At 34.7% G+C, this 21,394-nt stretch overlaps 3 protein-coding genes across 11 annotated transcripts; all 3 read right to left on the bottom strand.

The window, feature by feature from the left end:
- Positions 1 to 790: 790 nt before the first annotated feature.
- On the bottom strand, positions 791 to 5,770 carry LOC142542260 (putative plastidic glucose transporter 1). 2 transcript variants are annotated; one of them, XM_075648799.1, is made up of 12 exons: positions 5,373 to 5,770; positions 5,165 to 5,294; positions 4,703 to 4,903; positions 4,290 to 4,389; positions 3,991 to 4,103; positions 3,446 to 3,539; positions 3,218 to 3,374; positions 2,228 to 2,374; positions 2,077 to 2,150; positions 1,711 to 1,799; positions 1,172 to 1,286; positions 791 to 1,101 (listed from the first exon to the last, which is right to left on the bottom strand). In XM_075648799.1, the coding sequence occupies exons 1-12, from the start codon at positions 5,560 to 5,562 to the stop codon at positions 916 to 918; spliced, it is 1,596 nt and encodes a 531-aa protein (XP_075504914.1). In that variant the 5' UTR covers positions 5,563 to 5,770; the 3' UTR covers positions 791 to 915. The 2 variants fall into 2 exon arrangements, with proteins under 2 accessions (XP_075504914.1, XP_075504915.1); XM_075648800.1 differs by having other exon boundaries at positions 5,165 to 5,291; positions 5,373 to 5,768.
- A 2,247-nt stretch (positions 5,771 to 8,017) lies between these two features.
- Positions 8,018 to 9,591, bottom strand: LOC142541391 (protein SHORT-ROOT-like). Its single transcript, XM_075647926.1, has one exon. The coding sequence runs from the start codon at positions 9,505 to 9,507 to the stop codon at positions 8,185 to 8,187; it is 1,323 nt and encodes a 440-aa protein (XP_075504041.1). The 5' UTR covers positions 9,508 to 9,591; the 3' UTR covers positions 8,018 to 8,184.
- A 6,237-nt stretch (positions 9,592 to 15,828) lies between these two features.
- On the bottom strand, positions 15,829 to 21,191 carry LOC142542258 (uncharacterized). Of its 8 annotated transcripts, none has more exons than XM_075648793.1 (6): positions 20,982 to 21,191; positions 18,122 to 18,590; positions 17,883 to 18,008; positions 17,627 to 17,707; positions 16,231 to 16,386; positions 15,829 to 16,040 (listed from the first exon to the last, which is right to left on the bottom strand). In XM_075648793.1, the coding sequence occupies exons 2-6, from the start codon at positions 18,137 to 18,139 to the stop codon at positions 15,981 to 15,983; spliced, it is 441 nt and encodes a 146-aa protein (XP_075504908.1). In that variant the 5' UTR covers positions 18,140 to 18,590; positions 20,982 to 21,191; the 3' UTR covers positions 15,829 to 15,980. The 8 variants fall into 8 exon arrangements, 7 of the variants coding, with proteins under 7 accessions (XP_075504908.1, XP_075504910.1, XP_075504911.1 ...); XM_075648795.1 differs by having other exon boundaries at positions 17,627 to 17,693; XM_075648796.1 differs by having other exon boundaries at positions 17,627 to 17,693; positions 18,476 to 18,590.
- Positions 21,192 to 21,394: the final 203 nt, after the last annotated feature.

Here is a 21,394-nt window from a genome sequence, read left to right as displayed (position 1 = left end):
TGAAGGGCTTATGCAGGTACGTGTTTACCTCTCAACATGTTTTTAAAATTGTATAGCGCCACCCCCCACACAAGGCTTTTCGAGTTCTAGTTTCCGTCTACCAAGTGCATTTTTTAACTAGACAACATACGCACCAAATCGACGATAAGAAAGGATATTCGAGATTGGTCGGCCATCTCGACCTCCCTCAGTTACCCTTTCTCCATGGGATCATCAATGAAACTATACGTATGTATCCAGCTGATCCCGTCGTCTCACACGAGTCATGGGTCAAGTGCATAGTAGGCGGATACCAGTCCCTCAAGGGACAGTGTTGTTGGTGAACTTGTTGGACATCCAAAACTGTGACTAATTCTGGAAGAATCCAAGAAAATTTGACCAGAAAGATTCATCATTTCGAAGGGCAAAGGGATGGATTTATGTCGATGCCATTTGGATATGGAAGAAGGGGCTGCCCCGGTGAGAACTTGACTATGCACGTTGTGGGATTGGCTTCGGGGTCACTAAATCAGTTATTTGAATGTGAAAGAGTTGGGGGGAGACCTGGTGGATATGAGTGAAGGGCCCGGGATTACAATGCCTAAGGCTCAGTCTTTGGTGGCTAAATATAGACCAAGGCCAATAATGAAGAAGTTGCTTTCGCAAATTTGATCATTAGGAATATGGTGGGAGTAATGTTACTTATTATTATTATGTTTCTTATTTACACATGGAGTAGATTAATGTAACAATTAGGTGTCCGAGTAAGGTTGACAATCACAATATTGGCTTTTAGAAGATTCGAATCACAGTAGTGCAACAGGCAATTTTATACATAAACACAACCATATTATTGTTCAAAGTGCAAATTATGATTCTGTATATCATTACCATCAAATTTTCCGGGGAGACAACAAAGATCCTAATATGATCAACTCATTTCCTGCCTTGAGACAGTGAAACCTCGATTTCTTCAAGGGATCGCCCTTTAGTTTCAACGATGAAATAGTAAGCAAATACAGCAGCTAACAAGGAAACCCCACCAAAACCCGCGTAAACTGGAGCAACCCCAAATTTATCCACGAGTTCAAGGAAATACAGGCCCACCAAGAAGTTGAAGACCTGAAATCACCGAGCATATTACATCAACATAAGACTTACATTGCATAACAGTTGCCTTTTGTTTACATACCCAGTGAACAGAGAAACTGAATGCCATTATTTTCCCTCGTGTCCGGTTGCTGCTCAGCTCGGGTATAATAATACCTGTAACCGGGCCAGCTCCAAGAGCAAAAGTAAATATGTACCTATAAGCAACAATCTTTGATGTCAAAAGACTGAACTTTTAAAATCCCATCCTACATTGGTTTATGGGAGAGATATGAATGACTTTAGGATACCATACTACATAACCTCTAGCAATTTGGGGTTCAATAATTTTCATAAAATGGTGAATGTAAAAAAATAGTTGCTAATCGAGCCTCATTATTTGCCGACTAAAACATAAGGAGCTTCATTTCGAACTATATCACTCCCTTCCATAAATTAAATTTCCCAAAAAATTATCTACTAGCAGATATATGCATTGGCGGGCATATATATGGATAAAGAACTCACACGACATTAAAAAGATAGGATGCTTTGAAAAAGAAAAGAAGGAAAGCACAAGATGAGATACGGGGACTGAATTTGACAAGATTTACTATCACATTTTTATACTAGAAAGCATACATTATGGTTCCGAAAATTGACAAGTTGCTGCTGATCTCACTACCCAAAGGAAAGCTGATCCCACCGGCTATGGCAAACATTGAAACAGCCTGCAGAAAGATCGTTATCTTTATTAAAACACAGGCGATAAAAATAATTTACAATAAATACTTCTTGCCTTGGAACATTCGAGAGTATAGCCATGTCATTCGACTTATTTCATTCAGAAAATTCTCAATCAAAAGCATATTTGACTATTGGTATGGAAAAAGATTATGCATTGAATGAACCTCATATAGCGACACACGATGACTATAGCTCATCTAAGTCAAATTGAACGAAGATATTTTATCAAATTATTTCATATTTGTATGTATATTCACTCACCATTCCCAAGTAACTTCCAATGAGTAGCACCTGTCTCCCTTGCTTATCCATTAAGTATGAGGCACAAAGTGCGCCTAAAAATCAGCTCAGATCAAAAAATTGAGACCAGAGTTATGGTCATAACTAGTATAGGCATAGATAAAGGCAAAACCTGCCAAGTTGGTACATCCAACATATAAGCTGGCCAAAGCACTACTTGTGATTCCTACATCTCGAAAAGTTAAGGATGAAAAATAGAGAACCCCGTTTATGCCCGCGAATTGCTGAAGAATAAAAAGGGCACCACCAATTAACGCAGCTGCAGCCACAATAAAAATGGACTGGGCAGTAAGTATATAAGAAAGACGCTAAGGATAGTATAAGGAAGTCCAACAAATAAAAAGTTAGAAAATAATAACGTCAAGAAAAGTCTTACATTTTTCATAATCTCTTATTGTGTCCAATCATTCTTTTGGTTAAAGAGAAGTTTTTACATTAAAACCTGAAATCTTGTCAATATGTTATCTCCTCTTGAAACCAATTTGTCAGATTAGGGTAGCCTAAGCCTCTGATCCTAATTTACCCAAAGCAGCTTCAAGTATCTGCTAAAACTCGAGAGTTAGTATAGTTTTCCAGAAAGATCCCTTTCTTTCTAGATATCGAATAAAGCAAAGGAGATTATGTTCCATGAACGTTCTGCTCAGTTCATAATCGGATCGCAGAGCAAATACGTCTTCCATAAAGTCCAATGTTATTTCCGAAAACTTAGGGTTCTATTTCAATATCCCAACACAATCTGTTTCTTTAATCCTCACTCAAGGCTTCGTAAATAAAAATCGATATGTTTTGTTCATGCATTGAAATTATAACATATAGATCATACAAATTCCATAAATTATAGGCTGGAGTCGAAGTAAAAGAAAATGCTTTTTCTTTAGTTTATGCAGGTTCTACTAGGCTGAAATGCTTCAAACAAAGTCCCCTAGCGAGGCATTCAACCCAAGTCCTTGTAAGCAACTCAAAGAACTCCAGTGTATTCAATGTGCAAGGTAACTTAATGGTTTTTTCTAGAAAGCAGAATAGGCAACGAACCACAACATGCACTTCAAGCTCAAAAACATAAATTGGCAAATGAAAAATGAAAATAACACCTTGATATCACCTCTAGAGTGAGGCTCTGCCAAGAGTTCCACCCAATCACTATCGAAACCATTACCGTCATTTTTAATGACAGACTGGAATTCTTCGATTACTTTATCGACTTCAGACGGCCCCCAGATTCTGCTTATCACTTCTTTGGCTTCTCCAACTTTCCCTGCCTAAATAGACCAGGATATTTATTTAGACACAGTGAATTATAAAGGCAGCCAATAAATAAAATGCAACATACTTTACATAGCCAGCGAGGACTGTCAACTGCAAATTGCATGCCAAGGGCAATAACGAAACCCGGGATGCTAGCCATGTATAGCATCACTCTCCACCTGGTATCAAAAGACTTCAAATTCAACAGCAGGAATGAAAAATCTGAAAATGAAGGTTACTACTTGCAGAAATACTTAGAGGGGAGCTAGAATCTAAGAAAATCACACCTCCTTCAAATTGAAAATTTTGAATTTTATGTTGATTTTTCTGAGAATCCTACTTTCTCACCCTAATTATATTAAACAGCCCCCATCACTGAATTTTCTATGTCAGCCCCTAATTACAAAGATAAAAAATTTGATTTTCTATGTATGGGATAAAAGCAGTAACAGACAATTTTACAGATATATAAACATTTTATTCGTGAAATTAACGCGTAGTTGCATGACTTATCCCAGCCTATAAATACTGAAAGATAATTAGGAACACAGGAAGAGAAGAAAACAAACAAGAATATGATCAACTTTCAAAATTAGAATAGTGGGGAATAAGTACTTAGGATGTGCTCACCAGTGGGGATCATTTTCTGAAGGGATCCCTAAACATAGCGAGGCAATAATGCCAAGGCACGTCCCAATTTGAGCAAAGGTCCCTAAAGCACCCCTATATTTTGTTGGTGCGATCTATGAAAGAAGAATAGAAGTTAATAAACAAGAAGACTGACCATACTCAAAGCTATAGAATTCAAGCTCAAAAAGTATTACTCTTGGTATCACAGAAAACTGGACATTTGGGCAGTTACAAAAGGAGAAAACAAATAGAAGATCTTGTTGCCCACACAACTTATAAGTCTGAAACATTAACTTTACCTCTGAAATATAAATAGGAACGAGAACTGTGTTCACACCAATACCAAGGCCAACAAGAAATCTCCCACACAGTATTTCGTTCAGGGAGTCTGCTTGAGCACTGGCATAAATTATTCAAACATGGAATTAGAAAAATGGCAAACATGGAAGCACGTGTCCTGCTAAATAATTCTTTTTAACAACAAAGCATCATAAATTTAAATTTGTGGTATCTGAAGTTTGCAATTTCTTTCATAAGAAGTCAAATAATACTACTTTTTAAATGTTGAAGAGCCAGTGGTCATTGATTTTTCTTTATTTTCCTAGCATGCGTGTGTTGAGTGATTTCGCAGGGAAAATATGAAAGGTTGACTGACGTTTTCCACTCCCTTGATACACTAGAAAGTGTAAAACAAACGTCTGTTAAAATTTACCTTATTATTGCACCGAGTATAAGAGGTATTGTGTCAATTTGAAAGGTGCGACGACAACCAAGTTTATCCACAAGAGAACCACAGCTTATGCTTCCAATAAATGCACCACCGATGAATATGCTAACTACAAGCCCCTCTAAAAATGAATTACCTTCAAAACCAAGCTCCTTAGCAATAGACACAATAGGACCATTCATTACCCTGAATAATGGATAATTATAGAAACATTTAAAGATGGTCGACACAAGTAGAGGCAGACACAAAAAAAACAACAATACATCAACTAACAGACACATCTTAAGTCCAGTACACTGTTTCACAAGATTAAAAATGCATTCAATCTAAAACAACTCAATTAGACGTAAGAATGCGCCAGATCAGTAGCTAACATAACATTTACATTCGTAGAACATGCATAAATCATGTTTTAAGCAATCAAGAACATCAGAAAGCGCAGCATACCCAATGTGATAACCAAAGAGAAAATTGGACATGGAAGCAGTCAGAACATGTAGAAAAGCGGGCAACCATCCAAATTCAATCCCTTCATCGGCGTTCTTTTCAGTCAAATGGAGCTTATTTTCGCCATCTGCTGAACCCAAAAGAAGATAAATTGTTCATCCATCCCCAAAATACTACGCCACAAACATGAAGAACCCAGATGACATACCTGAATCCTGAGGCTCCAATCCAGGATTCTGCCGCTGTTTCGCCGCACGAAGTTTGAAGTCCTTGTTACTTAACAGCAAGCATGAAATAGATGGGAAAAGTGGGTACTTTTTGCTTAAAATTGTGGGTGTCTGAAGCAAAATCGTTGAATGCCATGCGGGCGCGGACAAAAATGGAATAGCTTCGAGCATTTTGGATCGAGAAAATGAAACCACCGGACAAGTTATACTAACTGATAGAGCGAGGTTAGACTTCTAGTTCCAACGGATCAATCAACGGAACACCAGACAACTATTTCTTTATATATGAAAGCATTCGGATGCTGCGTGGCGTCTGGCTTCTGGCTTCGATTTTTGTGGAACTCGTGTCCATTTTCTAGCTTTTTCTTCGATTTCGTGCGAGTCATTGGCCATGAAGTTAACACGAGGGCATAAAAGTATTTTTGTGGTATCCTTTTCCGTTGCATTTTATGTTGTTTAATTTAATAAACAGCCAGTGTTGCTAAAAAATAGATAAAATAAATAAACATCCAGTGTTCATGTGTGTCATAATAATTTTTTTTATATCTTTGATCATTTTTGTTTGTAAAAATAAATATTATTTTACTAAGACATGATTATTATACACTGCATAAGATTTACTGATGTAGTTTAAATTCTAAAATATATTAGAGTTAAGTTCAAGAAGAAAAAAAATGAGAGATATACAAAAATCACAAAACTCATGTAATATAGTCTCACGGGTTAATTTTTGAGTCATATATTCTATTTGGGTAATCCATGAAAAAATATTATTTTTATGCTAAAACTATTAATTTTTATTGTAAATATAGATATGATTTTTCCAGCTCACAAATAATGATCAAATAAAGATACGTTAGACGTTCTCATAACAGACCTTACAAATTTTGTTAATAAACTTACAACAGTAAAGTTAACTAACAAATATCATGAAAGATAAAATATAAAAAAAAAATTGGTGTCATATCGACAGAACAAAATTAATTAACACTAGTAAAAGATGCACACGTGTTGCATGTGTTATTATTATTTTTAATTTGATCAAATAATACTAAACAATTAACAAGAAATTATTTTCAATTTAGAATTGTTGTTCGATTTAAAATGGAAGTTTTGTTTATATTTTTTTCTATGTAAAATATGGAGTGACTTAAGTAGGTTTTCAGTAAAGTAAGAAGAGTAATTATGAAATTAAATATTTTGGTTTCCTCTAAGGTAGTTATTATAAGGATCTCACACTTAATAATACAGTATATATGAGACATTCAAATTTAATAATATAATATATATAAATATTATTGTTGTATCTCATCCAACAACTCATATTTGGGATGAGATTTTACATGTCAAGACGTTTTTTGTTTTAGTTTCTCAACTTTGAAAACGTGCAACTTATGAACAACCATTCTCCTCACTTTGGGCCTGTCGATGTTGATATTATTGGGCCTGTAGAAAAATGAGTTGCTTTCATTTGAATTTATATGGAATGGATTTGAGCGAGCCCAGATTGGCAGACCCATCAACCCGACCCATCCTAGTTTTTGCAAGAAATAATTTATAAATTGCACAGCATATCAATTATAAATAAATTTCAATAAAATATATATATATATATTTTAAAAGATTTTGTTCCCTTTAAATTCCTTGAAATTGTAATATTTTAGCGTCGGCCATATATGGACGAAAAAAATAAAGGAGAAAAGGTGTGATAAGATTAAAGTTTGCAGGAAGAAATTTTTTTTAAAAAAAAGAGGATTTTAATTTCCACTATAAAAGATTTGGAGCAGAAAGGGGAAATATGTTGTTCATATCAGTAGACAAAAAGGCAAGCTTGGGTTTCATTTGGTATACTTGTGCTTGCCACCCAAACGTGCCTTTTTAATTAATGCAACTTTTTCCAATTCATTCATTTATATTGCATCATTTGATGTTAAGAAATTATTTTCTAAGTTTTATATCTAAAATTGTTGCTTCGACAAAGCCATTTATTGAGTTTCTAAGCTCACTAATTATATCATAGAGTTATAGTAGGAAAAAACAAGTCGAGTTTATGTTAGAACTTGAGGGTAAAAACTTGTGTGAGACGGTCTCACGGGTCGTATTTTATGAGACGGATCTCTTATTTGGGTCATATATGAAAAAATATCACTTTTTTATGCTAAGAGTATTACTTTTTATTGTAAATATCGGCAGAGTTGACTCGTCTCACAGATAAAGATACGTGAGAACGTCTCACAAAAGACCTACTCAAACTTGAGATAAGTATTACTTCAGTTAGTCAGTTGACTTTAATAAGTTGGAAATAATTACGATTGACGAATTCAAAATATATTTCATTGTACTAAAGTATAATTCAGTTCTTAATTAGTATGCAATTAAGGTTATGTTTCTAGTCCAAATATTATTATTATTATTATTATTATATAATATCGATACTTATGTGGTGTTTAAGTACTCCTTATATTATAATTTATAACAATTTAAAGCATCTGATCAATGTATTGAATTAATTATTTATACCAAACGGAAATTAATTGTTAAAGTAGCGCTGTATTTTTCAAACAAGAACAATGGCAAACAAGAAGAGAGAAAAGGCCACAAACAAGGAAGAATAATTAGACTTGAATCAAATTATAACCCCAAAAGAATTACAAAGTTGTTGAAATATATTATATATAACTCTATGTTTTGCAACCCTTGAAAATCGATATATATTTATAGAAATCTCATGCTAATATAAAATCGTAAAAAACGAAGATATATATATATATATATACCTGAAAACACATACTTTTAGGGTTTCCATACTGAACACCACACCACAGGTTCTTCTTTCCAACTCAAATAGATACCTGAATCATAGACGGAACCGGGGGGCGATATGTACGACCACCCTGCTCGATATCGCTTAAGCAATGCTTTGATATCATCGATGACATCGTCACTATATCCAACTGACGAAAAACCCGAATCCCGGAGCCTCTCAGCCCATTGGATCCCCCTCTCCCTCCTCTCATTTTCCCCTCCATGATCACTTTCGTCGTCACAAGCCAAAACCCTTACCATGGTTCTGGAGCACTCCCTCTCCAACATCAACTTCTCATTGCTAGTAGTTGGGAAACTCTCTTCTAACATGTCAAAGTATGCTGTATAGAACCTCAAACATTCTTCGAAGCACTTAACGAAGTCGTTTTTGTTAGTTGAAAAGTCAGCCTCCTCTTCAACTATTGTGACAACCCTCGGTTTTAGGGTTTGGATCATTTTGATGACATCCATCCTTTCTTCAACACGAACTTTTCTCAATGCTCCAATACAATTCACAGCCAAAGCTTCATCTTCTTGAACCCCCAAACCATCTTTTGTCAGGTCTCCTAACCGGTATAGGCCGCTCACGACCTTGAACTCAAAGGGCACACCCATGAGCCTTGCAAACTTCTCCATTCTTGGAGCTATCTCCTTCATAACCGACTTCGCGATGCTGGTTGTAACGACAATAGTCAGCTTTAAACTAGGCGTTTCATCGGCCCTTGTAGCTAAGGCTTCTAAAAGAGTAGGCCACTGTGTACACAAAGTGTTGCTTATATCAACGATATGAATCTTGGACTCACCCTCTAAGGCTTCCAAAATGGCTCCATTTGATGCCACATGACCGAAAGTTGTCCAAGGGCTCACTTCTTGAAACTTTAGGATCAATTTTCGGATAGAGTCGAAAGAGTGGCTCTTTTCTGCAACCGATATCAGGGTTTTGTGACAACGGTGACCGGAGTCGGTCGCCTTACAGACGAGGGCTTGCAAGAAATAAGATGCTAACTTTTGATCACAATCTCCATATGGAGAAGCAAGCTCATTCAACATCCACAGAAGGTGATGGATCTTGGTCGAGTCCTTATCAGATAAGGCTCTGGCACACTCTGTGAGTAGTTTTGATGCCCATTTCGCGTCGGAAGCCTCGACCGAATCCGAAGATTGGCTTGCTGCAGATGTGTTGTTGCTTTGAGGCTGATTGTTGAAGTTGCTTCCTTGTGTGTCTAACTGATCAAGAATTGGATTGTTTTTTGGGTTGGAAATTATGTGTAAGAAGCCAGCTTCATTTGAGAGGATTGAGGTTCTATCCATATGATCTAATTCAAGGCACTTGTCCACAGTTTAAAACTATATGTTTGTAAGTTTATAGTGCGCCAAAATATAAAGACACATGAGTATATAAATTGGAGTGGACCAACGGCACCAAGGGGGGCATTCTTTAATTCCCCTCAACCCAAAAATAAAATAATAATAATAATTACTATTTTTTTCCCAAAAAAATCAATTTTATTCATCCTCTTAAAATAATATGCCTACGTGCGTGAAGGTTTTATTTGATGTGTATTGTCAATATATATACTAGTGACGATGGCAGGATAAATCGGGTGAGTTAAGTGGGCGATGTACCGGGTTGGGTAGGTTCTTCTTATACACTCTGGAGACCGGATAGATGGTACACGGGCTGAAAAATCTGAACACATTAAGAGCAAAGAACGTTAATGTGGCGCCGGAAGATTTTTCGGCGTGACCAATCTGACGCTTAAGTCATTCAAGTGTTTTTCGCAAAGGAAAATATAATATGAAAATGTATATTGAGCACTTGTGCAAAAATGTTAAATGAATTGAATGTTTTGTAATATAGCAAACCTGAGAAAAATGTTAAATGAATTGAATGTTTTGTAATATAGCAAACCTGAGTATTTATAAAAGAAAAGTCAATGATGATCTTGTTTTCGGTGCTATGTCACTCCTCATGGCAGGACAGCTGCCTATGCCCTGCCCCTGATACGTTACAACTAACAACTGATATTACTTCTGGCTTGTCACATCATTCATATGTACGCTGAATGACATGTCAATGATTTCGGAGTATGGTCCTCCATACCTGTGGGCCTAGGATTGACGTCTGTTCCGAAGTGTTTGGGCAGTGATCTCGATGTGAGGATACAAATATGGTTCCTGATTCACTAAGTCTCCTTATGATGCTCGGGCTAAGCTTAGAGCTCAGGCTTGTTTGTGGTCAGTTTCTCTGGTTGTTGCTAACTTAGGGATGACTAATAAAATAGCACTTTTTCGGAATGATATAATGCCAGACGTGTCAACACTACATCAAGAATTTCGCTCAGTCGTGTCAGAACTTCGATGAAAAATAGAGTAAAGTAAAGAAAAAATAAATTATTTTATAAATACTTAAATGATAAAAAAATCCAATTTAGGCAAAATTTTCTGAAATAAATAACTCCACTAATAATTATTTTATTTCATTTCCTATAGTATACCGTCGTACAAATGAATCAAATTAGATAAAAGAAAGCATACACATTGCTCAAATAAATTAAATTTGGTTGGATAATTAATTATGAGAAATATATGAAGTTGGAGTCTCATATGTGGTTGTCTTCTCTATATCGTTTTTATCATCTATTTGTTGTCATTAGCTATGAGGAAAAAATCGCGTGCTTTGTTATTTTCCCATTACTAATTAATTAATGAAGATTCCATTGCTTGATAAGCTATACCTGGTATGTCGAATGGCATACATCACTTCAACTTCAAATATTATTTAAAATTCTTTGATGATAATAATAAGAATAAATATTTATTTTGATTACTATTGTTGTTATTAATTAATTTTCGTGTGTCATGGTGAAGTCTTTTTTAAAATTTCAGAAATTTTAATTTCCTCGTATCTGTTTTTTCACTTTTTGGTGCAAAATATATTGCAAATATAATCTTCCCTCCACTCCTTATTCAGTTTTCCACACGGTTAGATATTATTTTTGGTTGCATGTATTTTTTAGATTATTTATCCAGAAAAATTAAAATATTGATTTGAAATTTTGTGAAGATAAGGAGATAATTAAAAATAATAATTGTTTGGATATGTTTTATGATGTGTTGAAGATATTGGAAAACATTACTTGAAAATTATATTTCTATATTTGAAAAGATAATATATATCTGGGATATAATGATGAGTTTTTCTATATAAAAGAGTGTTCATTTTGAGGATTTACGAGGGCGGCCATGTGCTCCAAGGGACATCAAGAACTTTTAATGTTATATTATTTTGAGAGAGTATCAGTTGTTTTGAACGATATTTTGTGAAGAAAAATGTGTACTGTTCATTATGTGTCGCGACAACTGCTACGACAAAGTTCAATTAGTTCCAACTTATTCATTCTGATTTCAAGATTTCAACTTGTTGGTAGTATACACATACTCAAAAACTTGTGATTCATTCATCACAAAAGGAAGGTGACGTTCTTGGGATAGAAAAATCCACAATTTCCAAGCGTGATCGAGTTAGCAGACATTGAAGACGAGTGATGCTCGTCAAGTAAAGTCTATTGAATGTGTTCGTCATAGAGACGTCATTAGAAAATAGAGTTTTTATTTAAATAAGTCATTGTATGATTATAATCTGTTTATATTTAGTGGATTTGCTTAATAGCTGAGTGCAGCCCTGTGAAAGTAGGTCGGTTGGACCGTACCACGTTAAAATTGTTTGTATTCTTATTTTTGCTTTTTTACATTTCTTAATTGGGTTAATTATGCAAACTTTACAAAATAGGATAAAATCGAATCAACAGATGGCCCAGAACCGGTGCATTATTTTTTTGATTTGATCCTCAAGTTTGGTTATGCATGATGGATAATACATTGTACCCATCACGAAGTTAGGGGGAACTGATTGGAACATCTCAGTTTGATTTCTATAATTGTCTTTATCTTTGTCAAAAAAGTAGATAGTTATGATATTTTTAATTTTTTTGATTGATTTATGGTTTTTCCAAAAATAAGGCAAAGAGAGATATTGTTAGATGTTATTTTTTGTTGACTGTATTTTTTATATTTTTAGTCAAGAAAATTTTAAAGATGGATTTGAAGAATTTTTTGAGATAAGAAAATTATTGAACAAGATAATTGTTTGAATATGTTTTTTGATATGTTGAAGACATGATGAAAATATTGGATGACATTATCTTGAAAGACAAGATAATGTGTAAATTTTGAAAAGGCAAGGTCTATATTTGTATGACGAGTTTTTCTATATAAATAAGTGTTCATTCATTTTGAAGATTTTGGACGGTGACCATGTGTGCCAAGAGAGGTCGAAAGCTTTTAGTGTTATATATTATTCTGAGAGAATATAATTTGTTGCGAGCGACTTTTTTTTAAGAAAAACGTTTACATTTCATTTTGTGTCGCAATAACTGTTACAACATGGTTAAATCAGTTCTACCTTATTCATTCTAGATTTCAACCAGTTGGTGGTACACACATACTCAAATACATGTGATTCATCCCTCGGGAGAAGAATGTCACGTCTTTGGGAGAGAACAATCTGCAGTTTTGAAAGGAGTTTGAGTTAGTGGATATTGAAGACGAGTTCATGTGCTCGTCAAGTAAAGTATACTGGATATATTCGTCATGGAAACATCATTAGAAAAAAGATGAAGTCTTTTATTTGAAAAAGTCTTCGTATGAGTGTAACTGTTTATATTTAGTGAGTTTGCTTGATACCCAAACATGACCCCGTGGTTGTAGATCGGTTGGATTGAACCACGTTAAATTGTTTTTATTCTTATTTTTTCTTTTAGTTTTACATTTCTTAATTGAGCTAATTATGATAACTTGGTAAAATAAGATAAAATTGGATGAACACATCCAACTACCATACATGTTTTAAAATTTCTCATTCAAATAAAAATAACTCAATTATCGTTAACTTTTACACATACAACGCATATGTTTCGACTGTTGGTTATTATTATTTGTGTGCCACCCGTTTTTTCCTAGGCTGCGAGCTGCGCGCACGTCCAATAGATATTGATCTCGTAATTTAGTTGATGCATGGGTGGTTTAAACTATATATAAATGACGAAAAATTTTAATTAAAGAAATGTTTTGACCTTTAAAATGTTATAGAAATTTTCGTTTCAAGAGATAAAGCGACGTCCACTTTATAATGTGTTCCATCAAACGACGGTGATGCTTATTTTTCCAGAGAAACGAGCTTTTTCCAAAAACATGTTTCGAGTGGTTGCATCTTCCTCAATTTTTTTTGCAGATTATTAAAAAATTCTTAGTCCCTATCACATAATAAAAACAAGGTTGTAATTAACATATAAAATTAGACTTCAGGATTACATGACAAATTTAGATTCTCATAAATATATATATTTATATATATATATATGCACACACATTGTGTGTGTGTGAATTGGGCATTGGAGCATAGAGAATATCACTGACGAGTAAGTCTCTTGTGAGACGATCTCACGAATATTTATCTGTGAGAAAGGTCAATCCTACTTATATTCACAATAAAAAGTAATACTCTTAGCATAAAAAGTGATGTCTTTTCATGGATGACCCAAATAAGAGATCTGTCTCACAAAATACGACTTGTGAATCAGTCTCACACAAGCTTTTGTCATCACTAACTATACACTTGGGTTAATAGAGGGTTGGATATTTTAAAAAGTATTGTATAAATTATTTTTATAGGCATTCAATTAATCAACATCTTATTCTTCGTACCAAACAATATCTTGTATGTTTTCAAAAAAAAAACAATATCTTATATCAACCCTTACTAAAATATGTAATTGACAAAAATAATATTTAATATTTTTTAAAAAAAATATATTTTATGGGGAAAACTTTAAAGGGGATAAAACCAAAACCAAAACCAAAAGGTACCTAATGAAGTTTATTCCACACTAAAAAATGAGACAAGAGGACAAGAACAAAGATTTTTGTTTTATCTTTCCAATCATTGGAGAAGTGCCAATGAACTCCATTCCTCAAATTGCTTTCATAAAATAATACATAAAATGACGATTCCTTCCATATGGGCCCCTTTTTGCAATGCACATTGTCTCCTTGTTTAATCCTTTACATCGTATTTTAATATAGATGCATTGATTTTTAAATTAAGACCTAACAGAAAGGTTAAGCAGGCCAGCCAATATAATATATATGGCAAAAACTTGTGTGAAACGATCTCACGGGTCATATTTTGTGAAACAGATTTCTGATTTGGGTTATCCATGAAAAAATATTACTTTTTATACTAAGAGTATTACTTTTTATTGTGAATATCGGTAGTGTTGATCCGTCTCACAGATAAAGATTCGTGAAACCGTCTTACAAAAGACCTACTCAATATATACATACACGATGAAATGTTTTCACATAGTCTTAATAATCAGTTGTGTTACATTACATGGCAAAGAACACCTGATTATCACAATGTCTAAACACTGAGAATTTACCATAAGTTAGTTTGTTCGTTTTTCTAAAAAAATTATGACAGTGGGGTATATGAGGTTTTTGCATCATCGTGGGAACTATTGAAGCACACCGTTTTCTTTATTCATTACTTCGAATAATGAATAAATGAATCGATCAGTTTCCATGAATAAATCTATGTACCTTATTGTGCATAAATCGAGAAAATTTCAAGTTTCTTGATTTTTTATGAGGTGGGCTTAAATGCAAAACGATAGACTTTTCTACAATCACCAACAGAACTGTAGACACCCCGTTTATGGTTTACGAGGAAAAAACCAGCTGCACCTTGCATATTATTATTAACGAAAAACAAATACCTGAATAAGCAAATCAGTTTCACACTGCATTTTACTACAAATTCACAGTCCAGGTATCTAATGCACGCTTAAAACACCCATAAGAGCCTTTAGGTCGAAGCAAATGAGCACTTCAACAAAAGAGCGATGCGTCGTTGGCTTGTGGTTAGACTGTGATCGTCACATCTTTTCAACTACATAGTGGTGACAATGAGATCAAACTTCTTAACCAAAATAACCACATGACATGTTTATTACTGATACAAGCATAAAGTTGGCCCCCTAGATAAGTGCAACTTTTGAAAAAGAAAGCTGTCACAGTGTTGTGCCACTACTTTTCTATTTGATTCCTAATTATATTAGAAAGCGTAGCATGCCAGTGCCGACTTCGAGTTCCAAAATATGACTCCACATTCCACTTTTGCATGCATTTTATGCAAGTAAATAAAGTACAGAAAAAGAGTGCTACCCGAACAAGTTGAGTCACTAATTTTCACTTAGCCACACACTAAATATTCAGTAGCAAGTCTCAGAGACAACCATTGGAAAGGAGAAACTTAAACAAAAAATTCACTTACCACACAGAATCTTCAACTGTATCAATATGTTAGAGATGAAAAAAGATGATCATAGAAACAACCATCACAAAAAGTCAATGAAACTTGCCTCAGATGGCAATTATCTTCGTCTCGAGAATAATTTGTTCATTTCAAGTTCCACGGTTCCACCAGAGATAAATTTTAAAATTGTATATGTTATCCATTCAGCATTATTTGAAGTTGTAATTTTACAACTCCAACCAGCATCAAGTGTAGAACAAGCAACTCATTACATCGGATATTGCATTTTGATACTTGGAACTGTCCTCAAAGTTGAGTTTCATGAATTTAGTCAAATTCAAATAGATCCAGCTCTAGTTCCAGTTTGATACATCAATCACTAACTAACAAATTCTAAACAAATGAACTAATGCTTCCAGCCCTTCAAGAAACCATCCACCACATATGGCTCGAGAAATCCCATGAACTGCAAATCAAATAAAATCTTTCCGTTTTGAACATCTTTGATTTCTTCAGATGTAAATCTCTTTTATGCGTTTATATTGTCCAAACTACTCTTTTATTGTGCATAAAAGTATAGCCAAAATTTAAAAGTTCCTTTTGTTACAACAGCTATTAGAAGATCATAGTTAAGAACTTCACATAACATTGTATACCTTAATCCCATCTTCAGACCACCGTGCCCCAAAACCTTCGGCAATTCTGATCTCCAACACGATTCCATGAGGTGGAACGATATGAATGTTCAGCCAGGTACAACGAGTTAATAAGCAACTGATGACATCAAGAGAGAGCCTATTTTTTTTCAGAATCTGGATAAAAATGAAAAGCCTTGTAAACTCCATCAAGTGTCAGATTCATACTGTTTCATACAGACAACCTTCTCTAGAATCTCTCACAATTTTGCCACTCAATATGATCATAAATAGACAGATATACTCCCTGTAGATCCAGACCATTGAAGTTAATAATGATATAAACTCACTAATTCATACTAGAACTTGAGCACCAAAACTTAACAAAATGTGGGATCCCAGATGGATTGAACTCGATAACTATCCTAACTTACTACTCTATTACACATATGAGCCAGATATCACCCAGTTTCCACTACTCTTGTTTCATATAAGTTACGAAGAATTCATTTGTCCTCCAATTTCTGGAGATGGAAGAATTTTTAATATCTGTAACAAACTAGATGTATTATATTTTAATTTTCAGATCTATTTTAATAATAAAAATTTAACTTGCAACCAACAGAGTTCAGAAAAACGAGGTTGAGTCAAGTTAGATCATCAGCCCAGGAAACCGTCTTGAGTATCACTACTCATAAGCTTATGAAACAGCTTGCAAGCTACTAAATATTAAATAATTATTTTATTGTCACTATAATAAGAATGCCAAAATTCAAAAATAAACTTTTTTATTCGTAATTGCATGCAATATTTTGCATGACATATAAAAAATGAGGATAACTTTTTTAATCATCTAACCACACTCTCGATTAAAAAGATTTCATAATATCAAACTATTTACCATTTCATATAATCAACATATAATTATGATGTGACAATACCAACAACCACCCACTAAGGTTATGAGAGAGAAGAAAACATGTTAAAAACCCATTTGTCAATTCACATCAAGAATTATGACCTATCTGAAAAAGGTGAAAATAAAAAGCACAGAGTGTGAACAATCAATAAAGTTTTTCAACATTGAAAAATATTTTAGGGAAGCAGAAAAATAAATATTTATCCATGAATTCGATTCAAGATCAAGTTTCACATTTGAATAAAGACCGCTCATGTTTGAAAATATTCCCATGATCAAATCAATCACAAATAATTTCCACTTGTAATCTCACCTTGTGAAGTACAAAAAACTGAATCTCAAACTCGGTTAAAGCTTGCTTGGTGAAAATTTCTTGAGCAGATAAGATGAATGACACTTTAGTTGATAGTTGTTGATCAGTCAGGCGAAAGTAAATAATCTTGAGCTCATATGCTAACAAGGTTCAATTATGAAGAAGAATAATCAAATTGAACTGACCATTTCCACGTAAGGCACCCCAGTATCCTTTGCTGCTTCTATTGGCATGCTAGGTCCCTGGCACCAGCTGTCAAGGTCGAACTTTTTACCTCAAGCAAATAAAATATGGATACAAAAATAGAGACGAACTAATGCACCATTTAACATCTACATGCACGAGTAAAATCATATCACGAAGCAGAATGACACAAGATAGAAGACGTTATTCAATGAATAGTAAAATGTATTTGCAAATCATATAGAGGCATCATCCTACATGTGGATTATGTGGTTCCAAAAAGGTGGAGAGCCGAGTTGATGGTGGGGGAGGAAGTAGTTCAGGAACTGTCCCGACAGTATGAACAAAGCCCAATGGTCTTTGAATTCCTTCATAGCTCAGTCCCTGTAAGAGTAAATTTACATACAAACTACGATGTGTTTATTGACAAAAAATTCTGAGTTTGATATCAAAAGGCATAAGCATGTAAACCAGTTAAGGAAAGCAAGGGTGGTTACCAAAAAACACAAACGCATGCTTCATATGTAGATGAATCACAGATTTTGCAACTGCATTCCATGCGTATTCCCATGCCTTTGGACCATCACAAACATGAAATGACAGGAAAAGAATGCATAAAATTGAATGGGACATTCATTGAAAAGAGTCCAAAACATAACGAGGAAGCATACTTCCAGACATCATTGAAACAAAAAGATTGAAGATGCTAGAACACCAAAGTCTAAAGACGCTCTTATCCTAATGATATAATGTTTTAAATCATGTTAACAGTCAGTATGTTAAAACACATTTTTTCAAAAATTAATAATAATAAAAGAACATGAAAAAGAACACCCTGTTATAAACCATGCCTGTGAGTATTATTATCTGGATACACCTCTGCAACAATTAGAGTCCAACACATCATGCCTCTTATTTTCAAGCTTTCCTTCTCTTCAGAGTAAAAGGCTCTATAGACTCGTACACCTGAAAAAATTTGGTAAATACATAATTCCGGAAAGACTCATTTTAGTTATGGCATTCTTTTTTCCTCAATTCTGCAGTTCTTGATAGTTTAACTTGGAAATAACTTTTTACAAGTCTACTGATCCATATAAAGTTCTTATTGGAATAGCCCTAACAATCACCCACCATGGGGAAAGCAGGAGCAGATTGTTCCCCAAGTAATATCCGAATACAGTTACCTTACTATTTGTCAGAAATCATTTTTCTCAGTTTCCAAGTTACGCAGATCATTTGTTCATACATCATGCGAGATGGACTTGAAATTGCAAACATTAAAATGGGATTCACCTATTCACATATGACTGGAAATGATCAAATGCGAGATGAGGTAAGATTGATGAGGTAAGATTGAGAAATAAATTGAGGGATAAAGTTGAAATGAACTTTAGAATATAAAATTTGAGTGAATTTTTGGGAGTGCTTCAAGGTCGTGAACAGTAATAAATAGCAGTGGCCGAAAAAGTTTCATAGTTTACAAGTCGTCGCTGAAAAGCAAAGATGTTGACAAGAGATGAAATATCAGGATTAGATGTGTAAACATATTATTTAAAAAATGGTATATGTGCTCTTGCTCAAAATATATTCAACAGATGACCTAAGACGAATGATCATGGACAGAAGATTAAGTTATTAACGATTATCGAGTTTTTATGATACCTAAGTCACTGGACTTAATAGATACGCATCCATGGAGATAAACATCAGAGATTTTTTCTGAAGAGATACATTTTTGTACGTGACTTCTTTGTTTGAAAAGCATATTATGAACCAGTTTTTATAATTCTTATCTCATTTTCCTTTGTTATGACATCCATATTATGAGACTTTTTTTTTACAAATTCCAATCTTATTATCTTCTTGACTTCTTCCCACTTTCTTATAATGGATGCTTTTGCATGTAGCCAACGAAATGTCAATGAAAAGGATTATTTTCCATAGCAAATGAATAAAATAGAATCGGAAATAAAGATGTTCATTCCTGAACGTGAGGGGGTGTATTAATTGTTCACATCAGTTGGATAAAATTCATGGGACTTGCATATATTGGCTTAAACAATCCTCCCCCCTTGAACAAGCTTGTGAAGTTGAGTTAGGTCCAAGTTTCAATCTTAACATGGCAGAGCTCATGTTCCACCGTTATGTGTTGGACTGCCCCATAGTTGGACCACCTGTTCTGCTCATAGTTGGGTCATTGTAAACTTCACGCTCCAGATATTCATTCTTGGGCATGAGAGGGGTGTGTTAGTTGTTTCACATCGATTAAATAAAATACTTGTGTTCTGTTTCTGTTCTGTAGTGTAGCTTACTTAGTGTTTGCTACATATTGGTACTTGTACTAACTTTGTGTTTTCTGCAAGTGGGGCAATGATGATGGCTGTAGGTGACTCTCCTGACCAGTTGAACCGGTGTTGGGCCAAAAGGTGGAGAAATGTTGGGTTTGGCCCAATTTTTCTCCAGCCCATTACCATAGCCATTTTCCCTTCCACCCCTTATTGTTTTCACGTCTGGGCTGTAGGGCTTTAACAAGCCTCTCTTCCTTTTTTATTTATAGTGGCCGCCTAACGTTTTTTCTCCCTGAAGAGAGTGAGCAGACGATTTGAGAGAAGTGAGAACGTGAGACTTTGCTTCGTGTGCGTCTTCCTTCGGTGACTGAGTGTCTTCGGTGTTCTCTCTGATTTGTGTTCCTTTCTCTCTCGTTTGCTCTAGTGACAGTAAGGGGCCAAATTCTCTGAGTGTGTGTGCAACCCGCTGGCCGTGAGAGCATTAATCAGTGAGAGCGTGAGTTGAGGGCATTAATCAGTTTTTCTATTGGGAAACCTTTTGTGGTCTTCACCTTGGTTTACTGCGTATTTGGAGAGGCCAAAATCAGTTTGTCTGAGCCCCTTTTTATTCTAACATATCATATTATATTGGTTAGTGTTGTGGCTAAAAGTTGCAGGTTGGCCAGCCTAAGAGGAAGGTACAGCATCACTCACCGGTGGGCACCCATAACAACTTGGAGTTAAATATATGAATTTGTGAAATCCTCCCACTTGAGCTACTTTCTGGGGTTAAGTTAGGTCCAAGTTCTAATATTAACAATTACAAATTGTGCAGCTTCATTATCATAAAAATTATGAAATCAAAAATTTGCTCATTAAGCTTCAATTCAATGACCCATACAGCAAGAAAAAGGCTTTAACATTTTTTCCATTGATGATAGTGAGGCCTTCAACTTTACTAGCCAACTCATAGACCATAGTTCATCTCTCCTATCTCATTTCATCTATCTAGCAGAAAAAGAACAGTTATGAAACCACGTTAGTATATGAATCGATAACATATATTTGTTTCTGAATCGGGAGGAGTTACCTCCATTAGTGGGCAGGAGATCGGAGGGATTAGCTCTGGGAAGGTTGGCGCAGTAAGCATTTGAAAGTCCGCAGTCGATTTCCCTCGAGTGGATGGAATCAGGGTGAATTCCAGCAGCTTCTATGCAGTCCTGCAGTTGCACCCCGGGGGAAACTTCCGGCAGCGGTCGCGACGCATCAATTGCATGTGGCCGTGATTAGTAATGACTTCTAATTTATCTTACCTATAATCGATTATGTTTATTAAATTTAAACTTTATTTACTGCCTAATATCTATGACGGTGAAGTATTTTATAATTTTTAAAGTTCAATTGGAAGTTCAAAAAAAAAAATTTTGTCAAGTTGGGTTATTTGAGTTCAACTCAAAAAATTCGAATATATTAATGAGTTATTCAAATAATTGATTGAAAATA

The sequence above is a fragment of the Primulina tabacum genome, chromosome 4 (genome assembly GCF_025594145.1).
Source record: "Primulina tabacum isolate GXHZ01 chromosome 4, ASM2559414v2, whole genome shotgun sequence".
NCBI lineage: Eukaryota > Viridiplantae > Streptophyta > Magnoliopsida > Lamiales > Gesneriaceae > Primulina > Primulina tabacum.
Note: the sequence above shows the minus strand (reverse complement) of the source record. Positions and strands in the feature narration are given on the sequence as shown.

What these genes read in the sequence shown, in the direction of transcription:
- LOC142542260 (XM_075648799.1), bottom strand. Translation starts at nt 5,562, where the DNA reads ATGCTCGAAGCTATTCCATTTTTGTCCGCGCCCGCATGGCATTCAACG. An exon ending in TCAGAAAATGATCCCCACTG is followed by an intron (nt 3,540 to 3,990) that starts GTGAGCACATCC and finishes TTTTGATACCAG; the next exon opens with GTGGAGAGTGATGCTATACA. An exon ending in GTCCTCGCTGGCTATGTAAA is followed by an intron (nt 3,375 to 3,445) that starts GTATGTTGCATT and finishes TGGTCTATTTAG; the next exon opens with GCAGGGAAAGTTGGAGAAGC.
- LOC142541391 (XM_075647926.1), bottom strand. Translation starts at nt 9,507, where the DNA reads ATGGATAGAACCTCAATCCTCTCAAATGAAGCTGGCTTCTTACACATA.
- LOC142542258 (XM_075648792.1), bottom strand. Translation starts at nt 21,041, where the DNA reads ATGCTTACTGCGCCAACCTTCCCAGAGCTAATCCCTCCGATCTCCTGC. An exon ending in TCTCCTGCCCACTAATGGAG is followed by an intron (nt 18,009 to 20,981) that starts GTAACTCCTCCC and finishes TTACTCTTACAG; the next exon opens with GGACTGAGCTATGAAGGAAT. An exon ending in TGGAACCACATAATCCACAT is followed by an intron (nt 17,708 to 17,882) that starts GTAGGATGATGC and finishes TGAGGTAAAAAG; the next exon opens with TTCGACCTTGACAGCTGGTG.